This window comes from Diadema antillarum, unplaced genomic scaffold (assembly GCF_040938485.1).
Source record: "Diadema antillarum isolate AM-2024a unplaced genomic scaffold, OU_Dant_1.0 seq00001766_RagTag, whole genome shotgun sequence".
Classification (NCBI taxonomy): Eukaryota; Metazoa; Echinodermata; class Echinoidea; order Diadematoida; family Diadematidae; genus Diadema; species Diadema antillarum.
The window spans coordinates 246094-263644 of NW_027272447.1; the positions used below are offsets into that span (position 1 = coordinate 246094).

Sequence of the window (17551 nt, forward strand, 5' to 3'; positions counted from 1 at the left end):
GGTGTTTTCCCATCTACCTTTGATGGTGGTCACACATGCCAAATTTGGGGTTAATTGCTCAATAAATGAGAGAGTAGCTCAATCCAAAACATTTTGCAAGAATTTTTTTCAAATTTGCTGCTGCCATGGCAACACATTATGCAATCCTAATGAAAAAGGTTTTATTGCACATCTTCCTTTGATAGTGGTCACACATGCCAAATTTTGGGTTAATTGCTCAAAAAATGAGAGTAGCTCTATCCACAAGTTTTTATGAAAATATGCCATAACCATGGCAACGTATTATGTGATACTATCAAAAAGGGTGTCTTGCACATCTACCTTTGATAGCAGTCACATATGCCAAATTTGGGGTCAATTGCTCATAAAATGAGAGAATAGTTTGATCCACAACATTTTACAAGATTTAAAAAAAATTTCTGTTGCCATGGCAACACATTATGCAATACAAACAAAAAGGTGTCTTGCACATCTTCCTTTGATAGCAGTCACACATGCCGAGTTTGGGGTTAATTGCACAAAAAAATGAGAGTAGTTCGATCCACCAGTTTTTATGAAAATGTCGTTGCCATGGCAACGCATTATGCGATACTACCAAAAAAGGTGTTTTGCCCATCTGCCTTTGATGGCGGTCACAAATACCAAATTTGGGGTCAATTGCTCAATAAATGAGAGAGTAGTTCGATCCAAAAACATTTTGCAAGAATATTTTTCGAATTTGCTGTTGCCATGGCAACGCATTATGCAATACTAACGAAATAGGTTGTATTGCACAGCTTCCTTTGATAGTGGTCACACATGCCAAATTTGCGGTTAAATGCTCAAAAAATGAGAGAGTAGCTCGATCCACAAGTTTTTGTGAAAATATGCCGTTACCATGGCAAGGTATTATGCGATTCTAACAAAAAAAGGTGTCTTGCACACCTACCTTTGATAGCAGTCACACATGCCAAATTTGGGGTCAACTGCTCAAAAAATGAGAGTAGTTTAATCCACATTTTGCAAGATTTAAAAAAAATTTGCTGTTGCCATGGTAATGCATTATGCAATACTAACAAAAAAAGGTGTCTTGCACATCTTCCTTTGATAGTGTTCACACATGCCAAATTTTGAATTGCTCAAAATATAAGAGAGTAGTTCGATCCACCAGTTTTTATGAAAATATGTTGTTGCCATGGCAATGCATTTTGCGATACTAACAAAAAAGGTGTTTTCCCATCTACCTTTGATGGTGGTCACACATGCCAAATTTGGGGTTAATTGCTCAATAAATGAGAGAGTAGCTCAATCCAAAACATTTTGCAAGAATTTTTTTCAAATTTGCTGCTGCCATGGCAACACATTATGCAATCCTAATGAAAAAGGTTTTATTGCACATCTTCCTTTGATAGTGGTCACACATGCCAAATTTTGGGTTAATTGCTCAAAAAATGAGAGTAGCTCTATCCACAAGTTTTTATGAAAATATGCCATAACCATGGCAACGTATTATGTGATACTATCAAAAAGGGTGTCTTGCACATCTACCTTTGATAGCAGTCACATATGCCAAATTTGGGGTCAATTGCTCATAAAATGAGAGAGTAGTTTGATCCACAACATTTTACAAGATTTAAAAAAAAATTTCTGTTGCCATGGCAACACACATCTTCTTTTGATAGTGATCACACATGCCAAATTTGCAGGTAATTGCTCAAAAAATGAGAGAGGAGCTCAATCAACAAGTTTTTGTGAAAATATGCCGTTACCATGGCAATGTATTATGCAATACTAACAAAAAGGTGTCTTGCACATCTACCTTTGATAGCAGTCATACTTGCCAAATTTGGGTCAATTGCTCAAAAAATGAGAGTAGTTTGATCCACAACATTTTGCAAGATTTTTAAAAATTTGCTGTAGCAATGGCAACACATTATGCAATACTAACAAAAAAAGGTGTCTTGCACATCTTCCTTTGATAGTATTCACACATGCCAAATTTTGAATCAATTGCTCAAAAATGAGAGAGTAGTTCGATCCACCAGTTTTTAGAAAATATGTCGTTGCCATGGTAACGCATTATGCGATACTAACAAAAAAGGAGTTTTCCCATCTACCTTTGATGGTGGTCACACATGTCAAATTTGGGGTTAATTGCTCAATAAATGAGAGAGTAGTTCGATCCAAAACATTTTGTAAGAATTTTTTCAAATTTGCTGCTGCCATGGCAACACATTATGCAGTCCTAACAAAAAAGGTTGTATTGCACATCTTCCTTTGACAGTGGTCACACATGCCTAATTTGGGGTTATTTGCTCAAAAAATGAGAAAATAGCTCTATCCACAAGTTTTTAAGAAAATATGCCGTTACCATGGCACTTGCACATCTACCTTTGATAGCAGTCACACATGCCAAATTTGGGGTCAATTGCTCATAAAATGAGAAAGTAGTTTGATCCATAACATTTTACAAGATTTTACAAAAATTTTCTGTTGCCATGGCAACGCATTATGCAATACTAACAAAAAAGGTGTCTTGGACATCTTCCTTTGATAGCGGTCACACATGCCAAATTTGGGGATAATTGCTCAATGATTAGAGAGTAATTCGATCCACAAGTTTTTATGAAAATATGCCATTACGATGACAACATATTATACGATACTAACAAAAAAGGTGTCCTGCACATCTACCTTTGATAGTGGTCACACATGCCAAATTTGGGGTCAATTGCTCAAAAAATGAGAGAGGAGTTCGATCCACAAGATTTTGCAACAGACCGATCGACGGACCGATCGACCGACCGACCGCCCGACCGACCGTCCGCCCGACCGACCGGCGACCCGACCTCTAAGTGATTCCTATATACACCCCCACACACTATGTGTGGGTGGGGGTATAATAATCCCCTGCTTTTGCCTCTATGACCCTGTTTACAGTGCGAGGCTCGGCCACGGCTCGGCTGCGGCCCAGCCCACCTTCATTTCAGTGTAAACGCGCAAAAGGCCAAATGAAAGGCCAAAATTGGCCTCGCATTTGGCCACGCTCTGGAGATGGTCTCGGCCGCGGCCGAGCCCGGCCTTTTCTCAGTGTAAACGCAAACTGGGCCAAATGCGCGGCCAATTTTAGTCTGGCTTCCAAACCCTCTGCCTGTACTATTCGCTATTCAGGATATTAACCCCCTCAACGTCGGAAACTAGTATAGTTTAAGGTGGTTTTGTCTTGCAAAGGATTTTTTCCTTCGGCAAAGGCCTTTGCCCGAACGGCAACTTCGTCGCCACGGAATTCAGTTGGCAAAGGGTCTGAAAACCAGACAATACCAAATTGCGTTTGCTTACAAGCAGAGCACCACTACGACAAAATATTGAAAGGTTTGAATCAAAAGCGCGGCCGAGCCCGGCAGTGTAAACAAACAAAATTGCGGGGCTCGGCCCCGCACTGTAAACGGGGTCTATGCAGGCACCCGTGGGAATCCACGTCTGGTCTCAGGGCCTCATACTTTTTCAATTCATGTTATTTCCCACGTTATGAGAGAAAAATGAAATATTTTCGTCTTCATTTGCTCCCTCCTTTTTGGTGTTATCACCAAAACTTCGTTTGATACATCATAGAACTGCTAACAACACATTTATCTGCTTCAGACTGTACATTACCATTTTTATCATAATACCATTAGTATCATCATTATTATTTGGGGAGGGGGAGCTTATAGTCATTAGGTTTTATAAGTATTAGGCACCCGTGGGAATCCATGAGTCTCAGGGTCTCATATTTTTTTCTTTAATATTTCTTTACCCACGTTATGAGAGAAAGAATAAAATATTTTTGTCTTCATTTGCTCCCTCATTTTAATAACCAAAACTTGGTTTGATGGATCATAGAACCACCCGTTTTATTTTCACTTGTAACTTCAAAAATAGTCATCGGCAAAGCGAAGAGACTACACCAACATCTGCACATGTCTTATGAATATGTATGTTTACAGCAGCTGCAGTAAACGAATGGACAGCGGCGCATGTAATCTCTAATGGAAGGGCACGATTGGCATGAACATGTCCTAGTTAAGTGGATATTTAGCCGTCCTGAACAGTCTGAATACAATGATACCCGACTTGAGAGTAAACTCAATGACATACCTGAGCTGCATGGTATCCTGTAGTTGTGCAAAAATACAATAAAATAACAGCATTTGTTGTTTTCATTTGGGCACGCCAATGGCGAACTATACGTAATTGCCCTGTGACTCCACCGTGTATTACCATATGAGAGTCCATATCACGCGCATGCAGAGAGTGTTTCGTGTATCGTCAATACATAAGTCTAGGCGCAGGCCACATACAGCATACCCATGAGTACAATGTGTGTGTGCGTGTGTGTCCACCAAAGATGACAGAGATTTCGCTGCACCCCATCATCTGTAGTATCCCACTGTCTCTGCAAGCTAATAGATGGACGATCGAGAAAGCAGGAATCCAGTGCAGAATTCGGTGAATATTGAAACGCTTGGCTCTTTCGTCACGCACATCATGCATAATGCATCTATCTAATTAATTTTTCTTTGTTTGTCGTCCTCGACATCAACATGGAGGCAAAGTGCCGACGAAACCTGTGCCGTTCGATGCAGGATACTCTCCCGCCGCCGACGGCACCGGTCGCAGCAGCCCGGAGCCAACGGCTTTGGAGAAGAAAGACAATCCAGCAACGCCTGAATATAACAGGGAATACATAAGGCCCCGACAACAACAACAACTTAGCGAATTCCTGTTTAAGATACAGCTTCAGAAGGTCTTTTTGCTCATTTCATCTAAGCAGTACAGTAGAATATACATATTGATAAATATAATGTAACACACTACACTGCCCTCTCAGTACCCACCAATACAAAGATACTGGCCAAAAAAAAAAAAAAAAAAATGCTGCATCTCTTACTTTGCTTGAAGCCCAAGTTGGGTATCCTGTCAATGGGTGTATTCTGCTCCTTCATGTACTGGTAGAGGTGTGTTAGGAAGAGTTCCTCGCTGACTAGCTTCCCATGTTTAAACTCTGCCTTCAACTTCATCAGTGACTCCCCAAATGAAATAGGTTGAAACTTGGAGCGTGACTTCCGAGAATCAAAGTCCTTTCTATTCAGGTAGAGCTTCTAGTATGAAAAAAAAAATCATTTTCTTCAAGTTATGCAGATGATATTCTCAACTCAAGTATCTGTATCTGCTGATTCTCATTTTGAGGTTGGTTTAATATTTCTGAATATCTGAATATCTATGGTATCATCAAAAATCAAAGGCCTGAATTCACGGAGGTGGTACAATCTTGTCCATGGTTTAAACCATGGACAAAGACCGTAGAATTTTGTGGGGTGCAAAGTGTCGCATGGCCCATTTTGTTATAAAATCAGTCATTTACAAAATGTTAATTTTGTAGATGAAATGACTGCTTTTGTAATGAAATAGGACATGCGACACTTTGTGTCCCATAAAAAACTACGGTCTTTGTTCATGGTTTAAACCATGGACAAGATTGTACCACCTTCGTGAATTCGGGCCAAAGAGTTTGTACAGTGTGTGCTGCAAGACAGAATTGGTCGCTACTGTTGTTAAACTGCAAGGCAAAATTGGTCATCACTGTTGTCACAATTTCCACTTGTACACTATCTTAATACATGTAATTAAGATACTTGGGAAATTCACATGACTACTGCAACTTCATTACATGTTATTCTATCCTTTAACAAAATAAAGAGGAGAGATAATACTTCCTCACCACCATACCTGTGCATTTTCTGATGTCATGTGATGTCTTGGTGGCATGTATTTGTCACTGTCTTCAGATTTTAATTTCACCTTCTTCTTCCTTGGCCTTCCCTTCAGCTTGGGTGCTAATTGAAGCAAGATGATAGCATAACACAAATTCAGAGACAGTCATGCTCATGTAAAAATCCACTGAATTATTGGAGCAAGTAACATTAAAATTATGATTATCCATAGGGATACATTTTATATACGAGAGGAATATCTTACCTTTTGTTTATCTCTTTACCCGTGCTGTAACCTATGATGCAGCCGCCCATTAGCCCGAAAATGACAAGAATCGTAGGTGAGAGACAACTCAAATCGACCCAAAAATAAAGAAAGGACTGTGAGAAAGGCTAGCATGACCCATAAACTCAGTCCCATCAACCCCCAAAACTTCCTAATATAACCGAAAGAAGCGAAAAGGGAAAACCAACCACCACAGAAAAGGGGTAAGGAGGGAGGGAAGCTCAAAAGGTAAGATATTCATCTGTATATAAGATATATCCCTACGGATAATCATAATATACTACTAGGAATGTCTTACCTTTTGTTTATCTCTTAACCTGTGCTGACTGGCACAGATACGAACTAAAACAGTGGGAGGCTTGAAAACGAGATAAAGATGGCGCTAATGTGAGGACTTGTGGGCAGCAGTGTTGGTACCAGAAGTGCCAGCTGGGGACATCTCAAGGACAGCCCTTCCGAAAGCTGCTTCCTTTACCACTATGACTTTCAGGAAACAAGACATGAAAGAATCGAGTTGGACCAGAAGGCCATGCTATGGGTCTTGTGAAGCCCAGCGCCATTAAGCAGTATCCGCGAAGAGCTGAGTGCTCTCATGTCAAGTGCTCGAATCATGTTTGCAAAGATGGCTCCCAGTCCAGCCATCCTGAAACAGTCAACCAATCACCTGGAGATAGTAGCCGCTGATACGGTGCCAAATGGAGCCACAGCGGATATGAACAACGAAGACGAAGCTCTTAAGGATTTCGTCTTTGCCACAAACCGTTTTAGCGCTCTTCAGATGGGACACCAGGTCTTGTCCTCCTCAACAGAGGGATGTGAGCAGAGCTTCGGAAGGAAAATCTTGACTGGTCTCAAAAACTTGGTCTAATTTTTGCAAGAAAACCTGGTCAAGGGATCAGCCCTACCCATGAAGGTTCCCAAAGAATATGTCCCTGGTCAAAATACAACCCACGCATAGAACTGACTCTAGGACCCGAAGCGATGGCAACCAGGCGGACTGTCTTCAATGAAAGATTCTGAAGAGAAGCCTTGGCCAAGTGTTCAAAGGAAGCCCTCGCAAGGGACCTAAGAACAAATGGAAGACACCAAGCAGGGTCTTTACTGGGGTCCTCTTCACGAAGAGCGATCGCAACAACTTGGTAAGGAAGGGGGAGGTAGAGACTGACCTCCCGACAAACAAAAACCCATACGACAGGGAGCAATAGCTGACCTGTAGGACCTGATAGAGGCCAAGGCAAGACCCTTATCTAAGAGGTCAACCAGAAAATCTGCCACCCTGACCTAAAGAGGCAGTAAGGGGATCACAAGCGCAGTCTTGACACCACTTTCTTGAAGTGTTCAGGTCTAGAATCATAAGTAATTCTAGAGGATTCTCGAAGTGGCTCTGCTGGAAGCTGCACAGTTCATTTAAAAAGGCCTGCTTCTTCGCCTTGTTGCCTGGGAGTGGTGAACAATCTTCTCCAGAACCCTGGGAAGCATCACGAATGAGGGGAGTGTGGAGGCCCTAGACCAACCAACGGAGGGGCATTGCATCTGTTTTCCACGCACCGACTTCATTCACCAGAGGGCAGAACCTCTGAAGATGAGTATACAGAAGTGAGGCAAAAGGATCTACCTCCAGCTGAACAGGCACTGCCGCACAAATCGTCGAAAAGACCTCTCTGAAGCAAGTATTCTGATGGGAGAAAACTCCCTCTGGAAAGGAAAACTGCCTCCACATTCTCCAAGCCCGGGATGTGAGCAGCACAAAGATAAATCTTTCTCTGGATACATCACTCCTAATGAGTCATACAGCCCACAAGTTATACAGCTCACAAGTCATACAGCCCACGAGTCATACAGCCCACCAGTTATACAGCCCACAAGTTCGACACTGAGTAAAAAAAGCCCACGAGTTCGACATCAAGTAAAATAAGCCCAGGAGTTATACGGCTCACGAGATCGACACTACACACAAAAGGCTCATGAGACCGACAGCAAGCAAACAAAGCCCACGAGACCGACACTACACTTAAAAGGTCCGCGAGACCGACGCTACGCATACAAGGCCCACGAGACCGACATTACGCAAAAGAGGTTCACGAGACCGACACTAAGCAAAGAAGGCCCACGAGACCGACAGGATGAACAGCGCCACCTATAGACCAATAAATTGTATAGGGTGTCCTGATAATAGCATACGAAGATATGAGAGATGGAAAAGAAGAGTTGCCATCTCCGGCAGGGTGTTACCCCATCAGTTGCCCCCCCCCCCCCCCCCCCCCCCCCCCCCCCCCGAAATGATCAGGATCTTTAATTGTGTTTGCATGGGTGTGTGTTTGTGAAAAAAAAAATGAACAAAGTACAGTAAAAGTGTGTAACAGATCTTTCTACAATAAACCTGTGAGGGTGTTGATTTAGTATAAATAAAAAATAAAAAATAACGTAATCGTCTATTAAGGTAGCGTTAGGGTTTCGGAAAAAACCAGATGCATCCATGAAAACAGCTATTGTATTTCACGATAAAATGTACTGTTCGGAGGAGAATAACACAAGCCACAAAATTGAGGTGAATTCCTGCGACATTAAACGTTTTAATCAGAATTACATCATAGTTACAGAGAAAATTACAAATAGATCTTACTGCAAAATGTCAAAGCAGGAGGGTAGAATATCTAAAGTAGAATAAGTAACTAGTGAATTGGGAAAGAGAAGAGGTAAAATTTATATCTTGTCCATTTTCTAGCTAAAAACTATGAAAGCCTATTAAAAACAGCACGATGGCATTATCAATGCTCTAAAATTATTTCATACATCGTTATTGTCCTCTGTTAAATTCATTTATGTTTTTATCTCTTTTTTTGGGGGGGATGAAGAATACTAATTCTTCTATTTTTTTTTTTTTTTTGGGGGGGGGGGGGGGGAGAAACGGGGGCATGAAGAATACAATTCAATTTTTCTACTTGATAACAATGTCGCTCCCTGACACACTTGCCCCCCCCCTCCCCAGAAGTATGTAGAAATACATATTTGATGACGTTCATAATTATGCAGATGGTCACCATCTTTCAATTGATAGAGTTACGAAATTACACCCGCCAGTATGTTATTTTTGCGTTCATGGAACACCCTGTACTGGTGATTGACATGTAGATGGTGCTGTTTATCCTGTCGGTCTCGTGGGCCTTCTTCGCCTACTGTCGGTTCCGTGGGCTTTCTTTGCTTAGTGTCGGTCTCGTGAGCCTTTTTAGCTTATTGTCGGTCTCGTGGGCCTTTTTTGCCTACTGTCGGTCTTGTGGACTTTCTTTGCTTAGTGTCGGTCTCATGAGCCTTTATTGCTTAGTGTCGGTCTCGTGGGCTATGTTTGCTTAGTGTCGGTCTCATGAGCCTTTTGTGCGTAGTTTCGAACTCATGGGCTGTATGACTCCTGAGCCTTATAACTCGTGGGCTGTATGACTCATAGACCTACATTGTATTATTGATGTTGGTCTCGTGGACCGTATTATTGATGTTGGTCTCGTGGACCGTATGACTCGTGGGTGTCGGTCTCGTGGGATGCCCCCCATATCTCCTTGCTGGTTTTTTTTTTGTGTTTTGATTTGTTTTGTTGTGCTATGTTTATGACATGATTTTCCTGCGAAATGAGTTTGCAACAAAGAGATTTGTCTTATGATGTTGACAAGCAGAGACATATTTAGGCTGCTGTCGATTTTCTAGTGCAGAGCTGCCAACATTTGATATGTAGAATCGGGGAGACCTAGACTGTGTGAAGTAAAAGAAATGAGCAAATCGCATTAGCGAAGCGCACTAGAGCAGCGTCATGATGCGAAAAAAATATGATGGGGCCTGCGTAAAAGCATTAGCTTGTACCGCCGCAGGTCCCATGAGTAATCAGATTAGGGGAAATTCAAAATGCGGATTATTTTAAGACCAACTATAACTGGGGAAACCGATTAAAACAAACAAAACAAAAAATCCAATTAAATATATGTCACTAAATAAAAATGTGACCCGCTACAACAAAATGATCCTAAAGTCGGGCGAGGTCGATTATTTGAAAATTGCATGACACAATTCCCTAATCTTTCTGCTTTAAATTGATATATAACACGTCTTATGAAAATAATCGGCTGCGGAGATATCGATGTTTAAAAGAGAGCATGTCAAGACAACTGGGAAATCACTGTTTCGAGAAAAGCGCCCTAAAAGTTCTCCTTGCGATGCAATCACAATCAAGAGACACGCAAGTCAGTATTCACCTCCGGACAATAGAAGGTAAGCCCTAGCAACCCCCGAAATGCTCATTCAAACACAGCGTCGGCGGTCTCCTCACCGACCAATCAGTGACCAGGATGTCAGGAGAAGCGGCTAGGCATAGCGTAACCCGCCCGCACGCACCAGTCGACTGGGCAGTGTGCGAGCTTCACGCTTCGGTTAGCGGCAAGCAGCAAACTGACCAATGATATCACTCTGGTCGTTGTTAGGGGCGGAGCCTATGTGTGGCGCTCAATCCAAATGTTCGAACCAGTTTCTGCTTCGTTGAAACGCCAAAAAACATGGCCCAGAAAAACGCTATTTTTTGGTCTTTCCTTTCATCATTTTGCATCAAAATTTCGACAGATGATAGAAGACATGTCAGACTCTAATGATATGTCAAATTCAGAAAATCATAAGTTTTGACCAATTTTGATGCTCTAACTTCAAACTCGATTTTCACGGCTTCGACCGTGCGCGACTTTAGGACCATTTTGTTGTAGCGGGTCACAAATACAGGAAGGTCACATGTTGCAGCAGTATAACCTACTACTTAGTAAGGACATTGGTAGAACAATAACTGGGATTGCAGAGATTCAAGGGGTGTGTTGCAGAGTATAGAAAATGGCGTAACTGTATGACATAAATACATATGTAGAAGGTGGAATAATGATGAGATTTGTCGTGAATGTAAACAATACCGTGTACTAGGGAAATAAAGCTCAGGAGTAACATTCCAGCATGGGTCCTAAAACCAAGCATTCCGTGTGACCATCGTAACCGACAGCTGTCACGCACGAGAATTTCGATAACCGAGTGGAACAATAGGTGCATGAAGAGCGCAACAGGCAGACTGATCAAAAATAGTGTTCATGGTTAGGATCCCGCCAGACTACTAATAAGGGATAGGCAAAGGGTAACATAAAGAGCAACAAGAACTATACACTATGCATGCCGTACGATGTAGCTGCTAAGAAGATATTGCTTCAGTTTTCGTTTGAATGAGGTTACAGTGGTACAACTTACAAGTTCCGTAGGGAGTTCGTTCCAATATTTGGGCCCAATGAACATAATAGTTTTTTCGCAAAAATTGTTCGGGTACGTGGAAGGTGATATGCATAACATTGACGAGTTGGATAATCATGGACTGTATAATTTCTTGTAAACATTTGGGAAAATACGTCTGGTAATTGGCCAGTTGAAAATTGAAACATAAACAGGCCAATGTTGTAATAGAATAACTCGGGAATTTTCAAAATTTTGCTACTAACAATAAGTTTGTTCGTGTGGGATAAATATCCAGTGTGGTTAACAATTCTAACAGCGCATTTTTGTACAAGAAATAACGAATCGAAAAGGTTTTTAGAAGTATTTCCCCACGCCAGAATCCCTTAGTTGAGATAGGGAGATATCAAAGTTGAATACATGCTCTGTAGAATATTACATGGAAAATAATAGCTAAGTTTGTTAAGAACCCTGGTATTTCTAGCAATAATTCTGCTTACATAATTAACATGGGTTCTCCAAGATAAATCACTATCAATATAAAGACCCAAAAATTTTGTACTGTCGACCTGTGACAGATCAATGTTGTTTATCTTGACAGAGAGAGGTAAGGCGCGACGGACATCCAGTCGCTGGTAATCCAGAATGCGTCCGGCATGCAGGCATTCTCTACTTCATTCCTGCACCTGCGCATTCTACCTGCACTGAGAATGCCCTATTGTTACTCCCCTCAGCCTTGTGAATAGAGGCATTCTGTTGTATTCCGAGAATGGGGATTATAAAATCCTCTATTCAAGGCATCCGGAATGCATCGGAGAATGCAGACGCGTTACTGAAACCATTCATTCACGAAGAACAATAGCGGCTTTGTGCACCTCTACTATTGTCTTTGACCTTCAAAAGAACGACACGCCGCCCTGTCGTTGTGAGAAAGAAAAGTTGCACCATATATACACGTTGTATTTCAGTTTCAGTGCGAAAAAACAGAAGTAAAACTGTCTCTGGAAACGGATTTCTAACACAGAGATTTTGTTTTTGTTCGATTTTTCTGTTTGTTGGTTAATTTGTTTTTTACGACATAATACTCATCGCCTAAAGTTGCATTTCGTACCGCAGTTCGATACATTCGTATTTTCTTGCCAGATTGAGACTCCACCCCTGTTGCTATAGGAGGTACCTACCAGGTATACCGTCAGGGCTCGACACTAGCGGTGGCCCGGGGCCACCAAAAAATGCACGTCGGGCACCAAAATTTCAGATATGAAGATTTTGGTGGACCGATCGGGCCACCAAGACAAGTCGGAAGTTTGCCTTTACTTTTGGAAATGGACAGCGGTAACAATCGACTCCGTAAGATGCCAAAATAAATGTCGGATATTTGTTTTAATTTTTGGGAAATGAATAACGGTAATATTCGACTTTGTATGATACTAAAATAAATGTCGGGTGTTTGCTTATACTTTTGGAATTCAGCTTCCTACGGTGCTAAAATTTATGTCAGATATTTTATTTTGCGTTCGGAAATGAATAAAGATAACATTCGGCTCTGGTAGATGCTAAAAGAAATGTCGCATGTTTGCTTTGACGTTCGGAAATGAATAATAAACTAGAAATGTCGCTATGGCGACTGGTATGCCTCCGCCATAATGCATGATTCTTCTAATAGGTCTATAGTACATGTGGACAATGTGTGATTACATTTGCACAAAATTGGCAAAATATTGAAATGACATGTTTGTCACAAATGTGTTGAATGTTCACCTTCCTTGACCTATGTTTAATTGGATGAATAGGAGAGCATGTATTTGAAGATTTAAGAACTTTAACTTGACTCTGACCCTTTCATACGTTTATGCATTGAATAATTTTCAAGGTATGGAGAAAAAGTGCAATTTCTGTATTGAACAGTAAATTGTTATCATTTTCATCTGCCCTTTGACCCTAAGATTTATAAGAGAATCACTGTCAGGCAGAACATACATAAATACGTACTAAGTTTCAAGATAACTTGAGCCACTTCCGAGATATGGAGAAAGAAGTAAGTTCAGCACTTTCACTTGATCTTTAACCTTTTGACCTTTGACCTTCTTCACAAAAAAAAAAAAAAATCCCAGAGAATCTCTATTGGGTTATACATGCATACACCAAGTTTTAAAATAATGATCCTGCTGGCATTGCATACATAAGGGGAATAGTAAAATTTTCAAGTATTGCCCTTGACCTTTGACCCTTGACCTTTGACCCCATGAACCCCAAATTCCCTAGATAACCACTGACCGTCAGTACATGCTTATATACTATGTTCCATATGAAGATACCTTGAACAATTTCGAAGATACGGAGAAAAAAAGTGAAATTTCAACATTTTACTTGACCTTTTGACCCTTAACCTTTGACCTCATGACCCAAACTTTTACCAGAGAATCTTAATTGGGTAATACAAGTATACACTAAATTTAAAGAAAATATCTTCAGGCATTGCATAGATATGGGGAAAATAGTGACATTTTAAGCATTTGACCTTGACCTTTGACCTTGAGCATGTGCACCCAAAAGTTGATAGGCACAACTTTACCCCCTAATACACATACATGCCAAGTTTCATTAGGATACCTCAAAAGGTTTTTTAGTTACGCTGTCCACAAAATTCATTACGGACGGACGGACGGATGGACGGACAACCCGAAAACATAATGCCTCCGGCACCACTTCGTGGCGGAGGCATAAAAACATTCAACTCCGTACGATGATAAAATAAATGCGGGATGTTTGCTTTCACGTTCGAAAGTAAATAGCAATAACGGTCAGCTCCGGAAGATGCTAAAATAAATGTCGAATGATTCCTTTGACGTTCGGAAATGAATAACAATAATATTCAACTCCGTACGACGACAGGGATCTCGCCAGCGTATATCACCCTTGTCGGCCCCGACAAGCGTGCGGTTTGAAGAAGCAATTGCCGACAAGGGTAAAACTTGCCGACAAGGGTAACACCACGCGTGAACTTGCCGACAAGGGTAACTTGCTTGACGAGCTAAGTTCGGACCAATTTCTCGCCTTTTTCAGTCTTTATTATCTGGCTAGAAAAGAAGCTAGATGTTGAAAGCAGCAGCAGTTTACATACTTATACAAGCGCAAAAATTTACCCACGCAGTCACCGCACCGATCACAACAACGCGGCTCAACAGAGCGACGTACTACCTCCCTGCAGATACACACCACATCACACACTTGCTCACCACATGCGCTCTGATTTGGGATCCACACACACATGCACAAGCACCCAGCCGGCCACTTATCCAGCCGCGTGCGTGTACAACGCTACAGTCTATTGTGAGAGGGAGAGAGAGGACGGGAAGAGAGGGTCGGAGGCCGAGGGAGGCTGAGGAAGGCTGACGCGTGCTCGCTTGTTGTCACGCTTGTTGTCGGGTTACGCAAAAACAAACGATATGAAATGCATGCCCCCCTCCGCCAAAGGTTGTATTTTTTTTTTTTTTTTGGCTGCTTTGGTTTGTTTGTTAGTTTGTCTGCCTGTCTGTCTCTATTCGCAAAATAAGTCAAAATTTGGGAACAGATTAGGATGAAATTTTCAGGAACAGTTGGTTGGTAAAATGGTGCAAGGAACAGATGATTAAATTTTGATAGTGAGCAGGAATTATAATACCACCGAAATTCACCGCCAGGATCCAGGATCTTTAGACTTTGTTTCGTATATTTGAAAGTATTCGTATCAATTCTTTAGGAAGCTGGCCATCGGCAATGACGCAAAATTAGATGCGTTCAAAGCATTGCCGCAGAGAGAAAATTAACTCCATTTTTCGTTAAAAAAAGAAAAGAAAAAAGAACGTGCGATGGAGTAAGCAAATGCAAATTGTTATTTAGGTTTTGGTAGTTTCAGTGGGTTATTTTTTTTTAAATCTAAAAAGCCATGCGTTCCATTTTAGCCTTTTCAATTTCTATGGATTTGTAAACGTCATTCGTGAATATTCCATTTTCCTTCTCCGGGCCGAAATTTATAGTAATTCTGTCATGATGGTCTTTCAAGTTCAACGTATACGTAATGCTCCACGTGCTTCTGGCTTGGTTTGTTAAAAGGTGGGTTAGGGGGCCTTCATGGGCAGAAAATAAATGATGATCATTCATCAATGTTCCCAGTTGGTTTACATGCTATGTACACGCTGTTTACGACCACTGAAGCAAGGTGGCAGTACGCGCGACATTCTTTATCTGACACCTGGCTTTCGTGGAAATATCGTGGAAATTTCCACAAGCCATGATATCAAGTTTCCCCACTGCTTGAGGTCGTGCTTTTTTTTTTATTCTTCATTACGAACATCAATTTGTTCAACTTGAAAAGTGTATATAGATAATTTGCTTTGAGGACGTGTTTCTTTCTTTCTTTTTTTTTCATTGCAGCATCGGTAACATTTTGTTTTGTTCATCGTCCCTGCATGGCAGGGGTTCATGGGAGGAGAACGATAGGAATGACTGGGGAGAAAATAAACTGAAAGAAGGAAGCATCTTTTGAGCGAGCTGTCTTTGTTTTTCTCTACACCAGCATCAGTTATCGCCACCAAGATTCATTTTTTTTTCGCTACTCCGACAGATTAATGATAAAATGATGCTAGATTCTTTATTCTGAAGGTTCGTTAATCCAAAAATGATTAAGAAAAAATGTCCGTTCATTTCACGACGAAATCAGTTTTGTTATTTCGAACGTTCTGCCAGTGAAATTTCGGAATAAAACGACGGTACAAAACAGCGTGTTTTCGTACTCTAAGGGTCTCTTATTCCGACAGAAGTAGTAATGATGAAATAATAAATTGTAGATTCTTTATTCTGAAGGTTCGTTAACCGAAAATTGAATAAAGAAAAATGTCCGTAAATTTCAAAACGAAATCAGTGCGTCATTTCAAACGTTTTGCCAGTGAAATTTTGGAATAAAACGACTGCCCCAAAATAGTTGCAGTTTTCTTACTCTGAGGGTTCGTTACTCCGACAGATTAATGATAAAATAATGCTAGATTCCCTATTCTGAAGGTTCGTTAATCCAAAAAATGATTAAGAAAAAACGTCCGTTCATTTCACAACGAAATCAGTTTTGTTATTTCGAACGTTTCTGTCAGTGAAATTTCGGAATAAAACGACGGCACAAAACAGCGTGTTTTCGTACTCTATAAGGGTCTGTTATTCCGACAGAAGTAGTAATGATGTAATAACAATAGATTCTTTATTCTGAAGGTTCGTTAACCGAAAATTGAATAAAGAAAAATGTCCGTAAATTTCAAAACGAAATCAGTGCGTCATTTCGAACGTTTTGCCAGTGAAATTTGGAATAAAACTGCCCCCAAAACAGTTGCACTTTTCTTACTCTTAGGGTTCGTTACTCCGACAGATTAATGAAAAAATAATGCTCTATTCCTTATTCTGAAGGTTCGTTAATCCAAAAATGATTTAAAAAAAACAGTCCGTTCATTTCACAACGAAATCAGTTTTGTTATTTCGAAATTTCAGAATAAAACGACGGCCCCAAACGGTTACAGTTTTCTTTTACTCTGAAGGTTCGTTACTGCGAAAGAATAACGATATAATATACTTTAGATTCTTAATTCTGAACGATCGTTAATCGGAAAACGATAAAATTATAAAGGAGAAAATATTCGTTTATATCCAAACGAAATCAGTTTTGTTATTTCGAATGTTCTGCCAGTATAATTTCGGAATACAACAACGGCCCCAAAAGGGTGTTTTCTTATTCAGAAGGTTTGTTTTTCTGAAGCAATAACGATGATAGATGATAGATTCCTTTCTGAAGGTTCGTTGATCGGAAAATAATAAAGAAAAAATGCTTGTTAATCTTCGAACGAAATCAGTTTTATTTTGAACATTCATCTGTAGTACCGACCTTTGGTGTTGTTGTTGTTTCCGATTACAAACCTTCGAAGTACTCAGTAATGAATCGTTTCATTTTATGATGAAACAAACCTTCGGAATAATGACCATCATTACATTTTTGTATGATATCTCTTTGATGTCACGGCCAAACTACCGCAGTATACCCAGAAAGGAAAGTGCAACGATGTCCCGAAAGTTCTCGATCGCTTCTCGCGCATCTGCATGCAATAGGCCTACCACGTGGTCGAGCAGACGGCGAGAAAGCAACACGGCGCGCGTTGTTGCGATGCATGCAGAGGCGGCTAATTATTGCAACAGTGAAACAGGAAAGGCCTAAAAGAAATCGGAACCTCCACCATCGGCACCTACTTCTCTTTCATTTATTATTTAGGAACTGCCG

The 17551-nt window shown here is 40.8% G+C and overlaps 1 protein-coding gene across 1 annotated transcript in view; it reads right to left on the reverse strand.

Annotated features, from left to right (window-relative positions):
• The window catches only part of LOC139712161 (uncharacterized), a 161349-nt gene that overhangs the window by 96468 nt on the left and 47330 nt on the right, over nt 1–17551 (reverse strand). The window contains exons 2-3 of the mRNA XM_071623999.1: nt 5749–5855; nt 4910–5120 (exon numbers count right to left, since the gene is read on the reverse strand). Coding sequence (XP_071480100.1) covers nt 4910–5120; nt 5749–5855 — 318 coding nt within the window. The remainder of the gene's footprint in view (nt 1–4909; nt 5121–5748; nt 5856–17551) is intronic.